We start from the raw sequence: 15821 nt of genomic DNA on the forward strand, positions 1-15821 counted from the left end.
AGCCGGCGGACTCATCTGGAAGTCCGATCGGGGCAGACGAGCGTGCTGGGGAATGGGAGGTCCGTGGGGGGATACCAGGCGGAGGTGGTTCCATTGGGGTCCCCAAATCACCCCCAGTGCTAGCTGCGCTGGCCTCATACCCGTGGGTAGAAGGACCTGGGCGGGGAGCCGCTGGGGTGGCTTGCTTTCTTACAAAGGCAAGCCGCGACCGCATCGTTGCCATGGACATGTTCTCGCAATGAGTACATGACCCATCCACAAACGCTGTCTCTGTGTTGGCAGCGCCTAGACACGAAAAACAGCGATCGTGACCATTAGAAGGCGAGAGATAACGACCTCAACCAGGAATAACACACAAACGGAAAGGCATCTTTAAAAAGACGCGTCTTTAAAAAGATGTTCTGCGTGTGCCGCTCTTTTAGAGAAATATACTCTTTTTTTAGAATATACTCTTTTAATTCTGCCGAAGCGCCCAGGGGTGTTCTCTGTAGTGCACCAGTGCAGAGGGGGGAGAAGCCGCTGAAATGCGCCGTCAGATCCAGCAGAGGTGAATGAACAGCCGTGGGAATTCAGCTCAGTGAGCATCGACCGTTCGGCTCCGAAGAGAAAATCTGAATGAGTGGTTGCATACCAGATCCTTTTATACCCGTATGTTCGGGGGAGTGGTATGCAAATACCACTCGCCAATTTTCACTGGCCTTTTTTCAAAGACCAGAGGTGTTTGGGGCTCCCAAGAGTGACCCCTAGTGTCACTACATCGACAAAATGTCAAATGAATGGCCGGACCCAGGGTTTCCCAGCAGAACATTGCCCAGAGCATCACACTCCCTCCACCGGCTTGTTGTCTTCCCACAGTGCATCCTGGTGCCATCACTTTCCCAGGTAAATGGTGTACATGTACACTGCCGTCCACGTGATGTAAAAGAAAACATTCATTGGACCAGGCGACCTTCTTCCACTGCTACAAGGTCCAGTTCTGATGCTCACGTGCCCATTGTAGGCGCTTTTGATGGTGGACAGGAGTTATCATGGGCATTCTGACCGGTCTGCGGCTATGCAGCCCATACGCAGCAGGGTGCGAAGCACTGTTTGTTGTGGCACATTCCTCTCGTAACCATCATTAAAATTTTCTGTGACTTGTGCCACAGTAGACCTTCTGTCGTTCAGACCAGATGGGATAGTCTTGGGTGCCCATGCGCATCGATGAGCCTTGGGCTCCCAACACCCTATCGCTGGTTGTGGTTTGTTCCTCCTTGGACCACTGTCGGTAGGTACTCACCACTGCTGACTGGGAGCTCCCCACAAGCCTTGCCGTTTCAGAGATGCACTGACCCAGTCGTCTGCCCATAACAATTTGGCCCTTGTCAAAGTCGATCAGGTCTTTACTCCTGCATTTGACACATTGACTACAATATCTGTAGTCACACCATCTAATCTTCCCAGACCTTGACATGTGGCCTTGTTAGAAGATGATCAACATTATTAACTTCACATGTGAATGGTTATAATGTTTTGGCTCATTAGTGTACCATTTAAATTCATGCTAATTTTTTACAGTTAATTTTTTCATCAATCCGTGACCAGAGCTAACATGGGAAAGTGTAAACTTCAACACAATCTGTACATCAGATACAGAATGCAGAAAATTTGGACTTCAGACCGAATAAATGACACTCTAATTGCTGTTTTTTTCCAGTTTAATTAAATGGACTCGTATTTCTCTCATCTAACAGGCTTGGAGGAGAACGAGAGCAAGTTCAGGGAAGTGAAGCAGACTGTGCTGAATTGCTCCTGTTTGACACTAATAAGCAGATACATTCTCCAATAAATGCTGGTGACATTTAAGAGCAGTGCCAGCTGTTTGTGGAATCTGTGTGGAGAATTAACCGACTACAGGAGGATCCTGACTCCCTTCTACACACACACTTACATACAAAAAACCACAGAACAGTAAGATCCGGCCCTGAATAGCTTCCACTGGCCCAGGTTCCATGACTTCCTGTCCTGCTCTTCCATCTAACCAAGGCCAAAATATCACTTAATTTCTCTGCTCTTCCTTCCAGTAAAATTTGGGAAGGGAGAGCGGGAAGCAGAGACAGAGAAAAAGAAAGAAACAGGTTGACAGGACTACATTTTGATTTCACAGACAATTCATCAAACATTAACAAATATCTAGAAAGTTACAGACAACAGAAGTTTAACGTAATCTTTCCCAAAGGAGAAAAAATATCAGAATATGGACCTAGAGAGACAGGAGAGAATACTTTTCATGTTCATTGTGTGTTTGTGGTGACTGAGCCTCCTGGGTCTCAAGCTCGGGGGTTTGTGTGGAAACTTGTTACGGCGTTCTGTGAGGGAGACAGTCTGACAGTGACCCGGGTCCCTTCACATGTGACCCTTCCAGAACTCATTCCTCCAGAATCAGTACAACCTGCCAAGCACTGTTTGAATAAAAATTACCCTCCGATTCATTTTATCCCTGTATTTTATCCTATACAGTTCCGCTGTTTTCTTCCATAGTATTTGTAACATATTATATAAAACATGAACTCTATTAAAAAAATAAAAAAATAAATCAACATTACTTTTATGGGAAAGTATTCCAGCTTTATGCCAGCCAGGCTGAGAGTTAGCTTAGCAACATGCTAACATCAAACTTCATAGGAATCAATTGTGAGTTGCCCTTACAAAATCGAGAGTTCATGGCAAATATGCCACAAACTTGCCGCAAATTCACCACTGAATAATTTCCCATGCAAATGTGCTTTGCGGCAGACTTGCAGCAAATTGTCCATTGTCACCAACGGTTTGCTGCAGGTTCACCACTAGCGGTAAAGAGCTGCAAACATTTGCGACAAATCGCAAGCTCATTTGCATGTGAAAATAGTAAGTGGGAAATTTGCCGCTTTATTTTCACATGCAAATGAGCTTGTGATTCACCGCAAATGTTTGCCAGAAGTTTGCAGCTCTTCACCGGTAGTGGTGAACCTCCAACAAACCTTTGGCAACAATGGACAATTTGCCACAAGTTTGCCGCAAAGCTCGTTTGCATGTGAAAATTATCTGTGGCGAAGTTGCGGCAAGTTTGCGGCAAATTTGCAGTGAACTCTCAATTTTTGTAAGGGTAAGCAGTGAGGCAACCCACTAGGTTTTAGAACAGACCCAGGAAAATTCTTCAGTTTTGATGATTCAGATTCTTTAGTGACTAGACTGGGCTTTAGGTCTAAAAAGACTCTTGAACTACAGTGCTGAGATAGTATTGCAGATAGCGTGTATGGTAACGTTTGAACCCTATATTTCACTTAATTAAAGGCGACCTTAGTCTGTATAAAATGCCCTTAAGACACTTGTTAAGGAAAAATGAGGGAAAATGCTGGGTTTGGATATCTGAATTTGAGTGGCATTGACGTAGTCTGAGCAAAATTGCATGCAACTGAATAATTTCTCCATGATCCATTTTCAAACAATTACAGACCTCGAATCCCACAGGGAATTTTAAATGTACATGTTAGATGAAATTATGATGTCAAGAAATAAGTAATCGCTCCTTAAACTGCACTTTAAATGTGACTTTGGTGCATTTTATAAACTGCGGTTTGTCTTAGATAGTTTGCAAGCCTGTGAAAAGCAGTGTGAATGCAACACTTAAGGTGATTTATGTTGCAGTTTGTCTTTGTCCCGGCAGCTGAGTTTCTACACAGTTAAGTGTCTCCCAGTAACCACAAAGTAAACCATCTTTGTTTAACTACTCTTTTGTTTTGTTTTTGTCTACAGCATACCCACAAACCTCTTGTTTTGTCTTGTCTTTTCTGCTTGTGTATGGGCACAGTGTTGAACATTCTTGGCTTGGTGAATCATTTATAAAAGTTTTCACTCCAATCATGAGTGCTGTAGATGAGTAGCTGTTTTATTTGCCATAATAAAGAAAGTACTGCTGATAAATAAATGAACTCATAACCACAAAATAGTTGAAGGGCATTACGTTACAAGTTACACTGATATCAATGTAAGAACAAACAAAGTGTACTTAAAAAAAAAAAAAAAAAAAAAAAGATTTCCGTAATCGTTTCCGTAATAAGGAGGTGGGGGAAATCTTATTTGTGGTGTTTTAATTTTCTCTGGCCTGGCAACAGGAGGTTTGAGGCTGAAGTGACTCTATTGCTCGATCATCATTGCTTCCCAATGCAACTCCCAGAGTCGGCCAGACACTAATGAAAACCTTCCCTCTCCATTTAACAGCTCATAGATAAAGAGAAGAACTTGAGGAGGATAGAGACAGTGTCAGACTCCCTATCTCACCCTCTCAGTCTCACTCTTTGAAGAACCAGTGTAACAGGGTTTGTGCCTGTTGTTTGCACATTGCCATTAAGGGGGAAACTGGGATAATATTGATCACACTGATCTGCAATCTGGTAAACTTTGCTGTGACTGTACAGCATTGCTTCAACTACACTGCATGCTTGTTTATATATGTCCAAGTTCTTGAAAAACCATGGTCAATGGACCCTTTTCACGGCCTGTGATGCATTTGTGCCTTATTTAGCACCCTAAATCTAGTAAACTAGCCTTTCCCAAGCTCAAGGACACTAAGCAAAGACATAATGACATGAATCAACAATACAATACACAACAGTAACAACAACAAAAACAGCACGGCAACACTTGTCAGAGGTATGCAGATAATATTGAGAGAAGAGATGGGTTTTTAGTTGCGACTTAAAAGAGGAGATAGTGGAGATGTCACGAAGACTCTGAGGAAGTGAGTTCCAGAGTTTAGGTGCCACTGTACTGAATGACGAACAGTGAGGAGTTTGGAGTCAGAAGACCTAAAGTGAGCGAGCAGGTGTATAATTCTGCAGCAGTTCAGACTGATAATGAGAAGCAAGATCATTGAGGCATTTAAAAGTTAACAGAAGAAAATTGTCCTCAATACGGACAGAAACAAGTAACCAGTGCAGCTCATAGAGTATGGGGGTGATGTGATCAGATTTCTTGGTATCAGTGATAACCTAGGCAACAGAATTTTGAACTTATTGCAATGTGGAGATGGTTTTTAGCAGGAAATCCGATTAGAAGGGAGTTACAATAGATAAGGCATGAGGTTATGAAGGCATTAACTAGAGTTTCAGTGTCTTCAGACCTGAGACACGGTCGGAGACGTACAATGTTGCAAAGGTGATAAAACTACATCTTGGTGGGATTTCTTATGGTTTGGGAAGGGGTGAAGCGACCCCATCAATAATGACACTCAATACTGACTTTTTTAGTAGGGATGGTGGACCAATTAACATGACCTCTGTTTTGTCAGTATTGAATTTGAGAAAGTTATTGTTAGCCAGGTTTTGATATAATTGAAAGAAGTATTTAATGAGCAGAGGGGACAAAGATATGTAGATTTGAAGGTCATCAGCATTACAATGATAACTGAGAACATGACTGTGGATAATATGACCAAGGAGTAACATATAGATATTAAAAAGAAGAGGACCAAGAACAGAGCCCTTTGGGACACCTTGAGTGAGATGAATAGTGGAAGATTTAAATTTACCAACAGAGATTAAATTTTGAGATTGAAAGAGATTGAAAAATTGAAAAGTGACAAGAATTACAGTATTTCATGATGAAATGCAATTACAATTAAATGCATTTTGTGCATAGGAAGACAAAGCCAGTTGCATTTTGTCTACAAAATGTAATTTCATTACTTCATTTCATGCACAAAATTAGAAACCAAAAAATTATTTTGTGCACAAAACTGAGACAAGTTCCTTCCTTGGACATAAAGTAAATATACTTTTCATTTGGATAACAGAAAACACCTTTCGTAGAAAATTGCACCCAGCAATTTCTGGCTGTGAAATGCTAATTTTGTGAATAAGATATGTATGTATTTTGTCCACGAAAGGGGTTATCTGGATCACAAAATGCATTTTGTCTACAAAATGATTTTTGCTAATTCCATTTCATGATTCGGAATGTCACAAAATTCATTTTTGTCTTTCTGTTCATGAAATGCATTTTGTCATAAAGGACTGCATTTAGTGTCACATGATTCATTAAGTCCACGAAATTAGACATTTTACACTTGGCGCCCCATAGTTCTGAAGCCAGAAATGTAAAAAGGTTCCATAGAAACCTGTACACAAATGTCGCTTTCTATCAAAATTTGTTCACCGCCTACTTTCCTCGAGCGGTAATAGTGTGATGTTTATAGCAATGGGCAAATAACACAGAGTTTTGTGAATAAAGTGCAGTCCATAATGAGCCTAATTTGCATAGAAAGGAGGTGTTTGTCTTCATTTAAATATGATGCAGCACTGTTTTTTCACGCTGATTGCGCCTATTTAAACTTTTGAATAAGATGCAGGTTTTTGCACTAAAATACCACACGCAAAAGTGGTGCAATTGTTTAGTGAATTCACCCAAATGTGTGAAATGTTATCTCTCTGTCTTAGCCAATTGTGTCATATCAAAAGTCAAAAACTTAAAGAAGAATCTTATGCCTTTGGCAGGGGCACATTACCTAAGTGCCTTTGAACATGTCTTTGGAGTTCTCCATATCACATCACATCTAAAGCAACCAAACCCAATGAGTGAGCTGCCACATCTGGTTGAATCGCTCAGGGGTGGGCTATAATAGTTCTCGGCCAGTGTGGCAGCACAGACAGGTGATAATGAGGAAGCTGTTTGCTTTTACAGTAGGGCCAGTGTGGGCCCCATGCAGAGGGGCACAGGGACTGAGAAGGCCTTGACGAGGACTACCGATGGGGCAGCAAGAGAGTGATTAAGTTTTTAGGGAGCCGGCGGGCAGATATGGGGGTTAGAAGCTAAAGAGAGGGGATTTATTAGGGCTGTAAATTGTAGTCAGACGGCTTCCTCCATCTCCTCCAGAGCGCCCTCCCTTTTTTCCTTTCCTCTTGACCCTCCCTAGATTCTCTACAAAATCCTTATAGTTCCTCAAACTCTCCCTAGTTTTAAGGGGGCAGTAGTGACCAAATACTCCACTTTCAGTCACGAAGTATGGATATAGAGAGAGTAATACTTTGCACTGACAGATTATTGTGACCTTCCTGAATGTCATTAACACATAATTCAAACAACAAGGCTTTGTCAAGGACTGACATGTTTCCTTATTGACTACTAGGGTGAACTTGTCTTAAAGGGATAGTTCACTCAAAACGTGTGACATTCTTTTGGGTGAACTATCATTTTAAGCACTATATGGGATTGGATTCCTTAACAACATTTGAGTTACAATTTTTAAAGGAATAGTTCACACAACAATGCAAATTCTGTCATAATTTACTCACCTTCATGTCGTTCCGAACCGACATAAAAGGACATATTTTACTGAATATTCTGATCCGCCTTTTGAATCCAATTGTAGTTAATACTGACTCACTTTAAAGCTTAAAAAGGACCCCAAAGTAACATAAAAGTAATCCATTTGTTTGTCATACAAAAAGTCTTTTGAAGGCATGCAGTAGGTTTTGGTGATAAACACTAGAAATGTGAGTCATCAGTGAAAATCTGAAAAACAGTGAAAACACGTTCATGAGTGCTATGAGAGAGGCTCATTCACAATGGTTCACGTTAGGGGTGGGTATAGGCATGTAACTCACGATACAATATATATTGCGATAATTATGTCACGATTCAATTTATCGTGATGCATCAAATTATAATAATTGTATCGAACTGATCTGCAGGTTCAGTTTCAGTTTATCTCTCTTCATAGAAGACTGCACTGAGAAACAGCGTTCTCAGAGTTTGCGCTAATTTAGATGACCTGCTTCTTTTTATTGAACTGAAGTGAATGCCTAAATACAGTAGGTCAATAAAAATATTGATACAGGGATCGAAAGTATCGATACAATATTTTGAGAAAAAGTATAGCAATATATCGATTAAAGATTGTATCGGCACAGCCCTAGTTTACGTAGTGGTAGAACTTGTGTTGGTTTAACGCTAAACAATGCAAGTACTTGCGTGAGCACGCAAGCCACTGCAAAATAATTTCTTTTATAGCTTTCACAAACATGCAAAAGACATCAAGATTTTCATAGAAAATTTTCAGGTTGTTTCTTATCGTGTGATTTCAGAGGATTGATCTTTGATCTGACAGTATTAAAATCACAAAGTACATCTGTGAAACATGAATTTACTTATCCTTCTCAAAGGAAAACGTATCCCGAACAAACAGGGCTTTAGTTGAGTATATGACATGTAATATACATTATTGCATGCACAATTTCTTTGGAACATTTTTCAACACACATGTGAACGCCATCTTTTCATTCATCTGCTGGACAATATGCGAGTAGCCTTCATAAATGGTGAGTGTTAAACTACACGAGACGACTTTAACTGCGTCCGGACATTTATTTGCCTCAATAAATCAGGATATTCCATACCCTCCTGGCTAAACCCTGAATAAGCACACTGTTTCACATTAAACAGAACAGCACTGTTGCATACTACAAATGCTCCCCTTGTACCAGGTGTGAATGGTGATAATTTTGGATAAATTCAGTTATGATTTAATTAAGGTTGGACGTTCCAACTCATGCTCCCTCCTGTGAAACCATGGAACCTCTGAAAATCTCAAGGAAAGCTTTCGCTAAAACACACAGGAAGCTCTTCAGGGTTATTTTTGTACTGAAAGTCTGGGGAGATGTTTGTAAGATTAAAGAAAGGCTTGTACACAACGAGTGGTTTGTGGCTTTTGCACACGATGTGAGGCGCTTCAGAAGCATGTGGACACGAGAGGCGTGCGGTGGGTCGTTCCACGGTTATATCACATCTCCTCACATTTATCCCTCCTTCAGCTGAGTGACTGGATACAAGGCTCAACTGAGGCCATCTCAGCTCAGTGCCAATTTCTGCGGGCAAAGATGTATTTAATGTGGACCCACCACTGAAAGGGCCCTTAACATGGAAATTCTGAGAGGATATGTTCAGAGGTCCCGAATGTAGCTCTAGTACAAAGTGAAATTACCATCTAAGAGCCACGGCTGTGTGGTTTCGTGTGGGGAACTGTAGCCAGCAAACATTTTATCTATTTTATTCTTCACCCACCAAAAGTCTCTCATGGTGACATAGGTGGTGAAGAAGCAACTTTGAAACTTTAGTTTGTCAAGCAACAAGCTACTCATAATTTAACACTATTAAACTATAGTCAAGCTACTCTTTCGAATTAGCACTTCGCTACACAAAAAGCAGTAACACTTTACAATAAGGTTCAATTTTTTTTTTACATTTGTTACAACATTAGTTAATATGAACTAACAATGAACAATACTTATTAAACATTTATTAATCTTAGTTAATGTTAATTTCAACATATACTAATACATTTTTAAAATCAAAAGTTGTATTAGTTAACATTAGTAAATGCACTATGAACTAACATGAACTAACAATGAACATTTGTATTTTTATTAACTAACATTAACAAAGATTAATAAATGCTGTAACAAATATATTGTTAATTGTTTATTCATGATAACTAATGCATTTACTAATGTTAACAAATGTAACCTTATTGTAAAGTGTTACCCGAAAAGCTAATAGCAAAAAGTAGCTTATTTTTTGTAACATTAAAGCTATTTAAGGGGACTATATTTTTAAATCGAAAACTGAAATGAACAGCAGAATTTTAAAGGAATACTTCAGGTTCAATGTTCATTTGTCGCATAATGTTCATTACCACAATAAAAAAATTTTTTTGACTCGTCCCTCTTCTTTAAAAAAAAAAAAAAAAGAAAAATCTAACTTACAGTGAGGCACTTACAACCGAAGTGAATGGGGAAAGTTTTTTAGTGTTTATGGTATCATGGCAACAAAGTTGTAAAATTGGATATAATTACACAGAAAAGGTTAGTAAGCTATTTTATCACACTAAAATCATGTTAACAAGCATATTGTTTATGTCTTGTGGCTATACTTCTAAAACATTGAGATTTTAAAGTTCACTGGTTGGCCCCATTTACTTCCATTGTAAGTGCCTCACTGGAACCCAGATTTTTGCTCTTTTTAAAGAAAAGGAGGAACGAGTCAAAATCGATTTGTGTGGTAATGAACATTATGCCACAAATGCTGTCTATTAACTTGTATTGAACCCGTGAATATGTCACTTTATATATTTATAAAATACAAACCTAAATCCCATGCAGGGACATATAAATGATTATTTTTAGAATCTGTTCATTTACATGAACTATCAGAACGAACTTTTCACTGGAATGAATGAAGAGAGTGTGATTATTTACTCCGCTTATTAGGCTGCATAGCTGTACACGCAATACAATATGGCATTAAAGACTGTGATGTCGAGTGTTGTCACACACAACACCTCTTACCGGAAATAGTAGCTTAATACTAGAAAAGCTACACTATTTTGAAAATAGCTAAGCTACTGACAATTGTGTTAGCAGCATTACATCTTTTAGTTAGTTACTCCTCAACACTGATGCAGACTACCTGAATAGTAATACAAAATAAATAAAAAAACAAAAAACAATTGGATGATCTTTTTGGATGAACCATCCAAAAGTTGCTCAACAAAACTGAATATACGTTTCAAATACTACTAGTTTGTACTAGTTGTGAGTCTGCATATTTTACCCATGTTTGAGTTGACTGGTAGCGTTTTAAGGCCTAATTTATGCCCTGTTTTGTAGGCTTTCGAATAAAACTCAGCACTCTCTCGACCCTATAAAACATGGGTGGAACCTGAACTGTCTGAACTCCATTCACAGTAAATATGCTATTTTTGTGTCTGCACACACCATAATCTGTAACCCAGTGTATTTGATGTCATTTGGAACAACATCTGGTTTCTCCAGAATGTCCATAATGACAGAATGTACATTTTTGGTTAAACTCTCCCGTTAATGGGCATAAGTGCTCCCCATGTGATTCTGCACATAAATTCCATCACAACTTGTTTTACAAGTTTAACTTCATTGTAAACTCCAGCTTACAACCGTTAAGTTGCTAAATTTCAATTGTGACATACATCCTCTTGTTCTTGAGCAGTGAAACCCAGCAGCACAACTGACAGCATGTACTGTACATTCCTCAGCAGGACGCTAATAGTTTAGGCCAGCCATTATGTCACCAGTAATTTTCAGCAGCCGAGACAGTATGATATGTGAAGCTGGTAAGTGATGCTCTCCAGTAGTACAGCATGTTTTATCAAAGGGGGCATGTGTTCCTGTGATCTTCGCCCCAGGGCATTATCATTGGTGTCCTGCTGGTCTGTGGCCCCCCTCTGTTGTGGTGTTTTATCAAGGCTGCTGGGGTAAATGGGAGTCTGCGTGGGACGGCTTGGCTCCAAGTCCTTGCCCTGATCTCATGGAGCTATATCAATGAAGATAGTCCTCCAGAGGAGTGGTCGAGAATGGAAGATTTAACAGAGAGTGTGTGTGAGTAGGTTTCAAAGAGAAACCACTTTTGTCTTATATGAAACAAGCAAAAGTGATTTTTGTTATCTTTGTGTTCTGAGGTACACAGCAAAATATAATTTTCTTATTTTATTTTCCAGTAAAAATATTTAAACAGCCTTAAAACACAGATGTTAGGCCATGTCCACACTAATACGTTTTTGTTTGAAAATGCATCTTTTTCTCTACGTTTTGGCCTTCAGTCCACACTGAGACAGCGTTTTTTTGACAGTGAAAACGGAGCTTTTTGAAAAGTGGATACATTTGAAAACGCTGTGTTTGCATTGTAGTGTGGACATGGAAAACAGAGATATCTGAAAATGATAACGTATTTATTGTCAAGTGACGCAATCATGTGATCCATTCAACCCATAACAATCAAGATGGCGGCCATGTTGCAGCAGGGTCATTTTGGTGGCATTTTGGCTTTGAAACTTTTGAAAAATAAAATATAATTTTATAGTATCTTCATGTTTCATCATTACATGGACATGTTAAAGATTGTATTATTCATACTAGTCTAGCAAAATTACTAAAAAAAAATCAGATGTCCATCCAGTTAAATGTGCAGCTTCAGGGGGCCTGGGTAGCTCAGCAAGTAAAAACACTTACTACCACACCTGGAGTCGCAAGTTCAAATCCAGGGCGTGCTGAGTGACTCCAGCCAAGTCTCCTAAGCAACCAGTTGGTCCGGTTGCTAGGGTGGGTAGAGGCACGATGGGTTAACCTCCTCGTGGTCACTATAATGTGATTCTCGCTCTCGGTGGGGCACATGGTGAGTTGTGCGTGGATGCCGCAGAGAATTGCGTGGGCCTCCATATGCGCTACATCTCTGCAGTAAAGCCCAACAAGCCGCGTGATAAGATGCGTGGATTGACAGTCTCAGACACGGAGGCAACTGAGATTCTTCCTTCGCCACCCAGATTGAGTCACTATGCCACCATGAAGACCTAGAGCGCATTGGGAATTCCAAATTGGGGAGAAAAGGGGAGAAAAAAATTAATAAATTGTGCAGCATCAGGGTGGAAAATAACACAGTGGACATTCAATTGATAAATTAGCCACTACATGGACTGTTATTGCTATCTACCAAACATATTTGTAAACTTATATTGATTATTTTATTGATGCTTTTCCTTCACTATTCAGTCCAATTCATCCATTTATCAAAAATAAATAAAAATGTTATACGGTGGCACAATTTATATTTTTCAGCCAATGAATTCCAAGCGTAAGACTTTAGATCAATACGTTTTTTATATTATGAGAAACATAAATTCAGTCAAGTGTGTCCAAACCTTTGACTGGTACCGGTAGTATAAATTTTAACCTAAAATCTACTAAACAATGTTAAATTCAATATTATTAGTCAACTACCTAAATATCAATTGGATTTCATGAGCTAAAGGAATGGTCAGTCACTTTCAACTGTTCTGGTATCCATCCCGTCCCTTTGGCTTGAGGTGTCAAGAGAGGGAAATCTGATTACATACTCTGAGCTCTGATGTAATCTATCTTTTCATTTTAATGGGTGACACAGGATGGCCAGTGGAAGAATCAGGGGTCAGCATGAAACTGACCAGATGGGTGGGAAAGCTAAGTCTTATCACTGTGGCCTTCCCAACAAGATAAGCTGCAGTATGTCCACTCAACTTCTTCCCTGTGGCAGACCCTCAGGGGGCCAGATAAGGGTTCTTTGATGCATTAAATGGGGGAGGACAGGGTAGGAGGGCAGAAATACACATAGAGGATAAGAAAGAGAGGACATCTAATCTTTTAATTAAGTTTAAGGAAAATAGTCTGTCGGTATCAGAGTAAATGTTATTGTAAAGAAATCTTCACACTCGACTGTACATAGCAGGCAAACATTTAGCATAGGTCATTTAACATTAAATTGATAGTTCACCCAACAATGAAAATTCTGTCATTATTTACGCCTACTCAGCCTCATGTTTTTCTAAACCTGTATGACTTTCTTTCTTCTATGGAAATTGGAAATCGAAATCATTGAAAAGATCCGATTGTATATTGTTCATTGTTCTCTCATGAACTCTCAAGGAGTACTAGGACGAATGTCAAGATGTTCTGTAAATAACAACCTAAATTTTAGGCCGTTCCTCACACAAAGCTATTGTATGGCTTCAGAGCACTTGGAATATAGAGCACACGTCCACTTTTATGATACTTTTATGGTGCTTTTGCATCTTTTTTGTGCTTGAAACATCCAGTACTCATTTATTGTAATTACACGGAAAAGAACGACCAGCACAGCCTTCAAAATATCTCCTTGAGTATTCCAAGTTAGAAATAAAGTCATACATTTTTGAACAAAATAAGTGAGTAAATAATGACATATTTTTCATTTTTGGGTGAACTATCCCTTTATTTAAGTGTCTTGTAGGGACGAAAACCTGAAAAATGTCTTATATAAACGCATGTACATACAGTATGTTAACCATGTTATAAGTTGAATAATTGACTCCAGACCACTGAATTATTGAAAATGTATTGCACAACCGAAGTACCCGAGCGGCCCCACATCAATTATTCCCAACACAGTCACAGATCACATGGTGTTTTTAATGTTTGCTGACATTGTCCATGATATACCGTACTGTAATATTTTACATGTTCTAATATGAATGTCATATGAATCAATGCCATGCTTAATGTAACTGAAACTTTCGTATTTATTTATTTATTTTTAATCTGCACAGATTAAGTCTGAGAACATTTTTTTTCTTAATTACATTTTAACGATAGCATCAGGTTCACATTTACAAGTTATCTGCTTGTATTTGGGCGCTTTGGCACCATAAAAACGATTAAGTAATAACAACAAATACCCTCCACATGAAGAACTCCAGCCAAATTCCAGGACAGGAATGAAAGATTAGGGTCACAGTCTGTGTGTAGGCAAGGAGGTGTGGGGAGTACATTTTTTAAAGCAGTGCCACACCAGAGTGTCGGAGGCAACCGGCAGCCTGTCTGTCTCCATCTCTCCGGCTTAATTAGAAACACAACTGCATTATGGGCCATTGCCGAACAAAGACACAGTCAAAGCCGTGTTGATGATGCAACGTACACTGTGGCTGCCTTGATACAGTGCAGAAAGCACTATCTCAAGGCCTGGAAGGCAACATTTACACTGCCCCAAAAAATGAGCTATCTATGACTTAGCCCTACAAGGTGCCCTATGGAGATAGGCCTCTGTTTTTTATCTGCCAATGTCATTTCTATGGTGAAGGAGAACAGGATTAAGGCTTTTTGGATAGTGTTGTCCATAGCAGTGGGATAGGATGTTAGATAAACAGGAGACGAGGTGGATAAAACAACATGGGGCAGGCGATTTGGTTTAATGAGAGTCTTACAAAGGGAGCCCTTATATTCTTCACAGGGTTAATTCTGCTGTGGTCAATCAGTCAGACGACTGAAGATAAATGACCCAAGTTCACATAGACTGAACTCTATCCAAAATGTAGGTCTCAGGTAATTAATTAGTCTCAGTTTGTGGCTAGTTCATGGAAAGAATCCACTACATATAATGTATAGTATGATTTATACACAATATATTTACATTAAAAACTATGCTAAAATCCATTTGGAGATATACAAAAGGACATAAATGAGAAAATTGTTGGTATGCAGTAAAAGAAGTATAGATCTATAAAATTAATGTAGATTGTAAAGCTCAGAAATTTTGGTCTTGGAAGAATTTGATGGTGAGTGTTCATATTCCATTTTGAAATCTGAGACATTGTTGAGATAATCTTACATGATTACTGAAAAATCTGAGAAGCAGAAGACTGAAGTTTCCATTTACTCTTCATTTCATCTAATTGCTGTCTAGTAGAAACACTTGAGCCATTAAAGAGATCATAGGAAAGATTTTTTCTTTCCTATGGATTAAGATGCTACTAAAATATCAATAAAAACTGAACAACTGAATGCAGCTACGTCAGTACAACTCTGCTGAATAGTGGATCATCACAGGATGGAAAGAGATGGCTCAAAATCAACTTTAGTTTGCCAATCATCATTAGAGATCTTTCTGTTGTCCGGACATTACATATGTTTAATTCGTTTATTGTTGAATTGGTATTGTCTTTGTACCATGTCAGTCAAGTCTTGTAAGCATATAATGATGGCCACAGTGCAAAGGGAGCATTTGAGTCAAAACTTTTTTTTTCCAATTAAAGACATGCAGACAGAATAATTTAAAGGAATATTCTGGGTTCAATACAAGTTAAGCTCAATCGACAGTATTTTTGGCATAATGTTGATTACCACACAAAAAAAATAAATAGACTTGCCCTTCCTTTTCTTTAAGGAAAGCTCAAATTGGGGGGCCTAAGTAGCTCAGCGAGTAAAGAC

The 15821-nt window shown here is 39.1% G+C and overlaps 1 protein-coding gene across 1 annotated transcript in view; it reads right to left on the reverse strand.

Annotated features, from left to right (window-relative positions):
• Window positions 1–11855: 11855 nt before the first annotated feature.
• The window catches only part of znf346 (zinc finger protein 346), a 64679-nt gene continuing 60713 nt past the window's right edge, over window positions 11856–15821 (reverse strand). The window contains exon 6 of the mRNA XM_051677746.1: window positions 11856–12397. Within this exon, the coding sequence (XP_051533706.1) occupies window positions 12330–12397 (68 nt within the window). The 3' untranslated portion in view covers window positions 11856–12329. The remainder of the gene's footprint in view (window positions 12398–15821) is intronic.

Source organism: Myxocyprinus asiaticus, chromosome 38, assembly GCF_019703515.2.
Source record: "Myxocyprinus asiaticus isolate MX2 ecotype Aquarium Trade chromosome 38, UBuf_Myxa_2, whole genome shotgun sequence".
Classification (NCBI taxonomy): Eukaryota; Metazoa; Chordata; class Actinopteri; order Cypriniformes; family Catostomidae; genus Myxocyprinus; species Myxocyprinus asiaticus.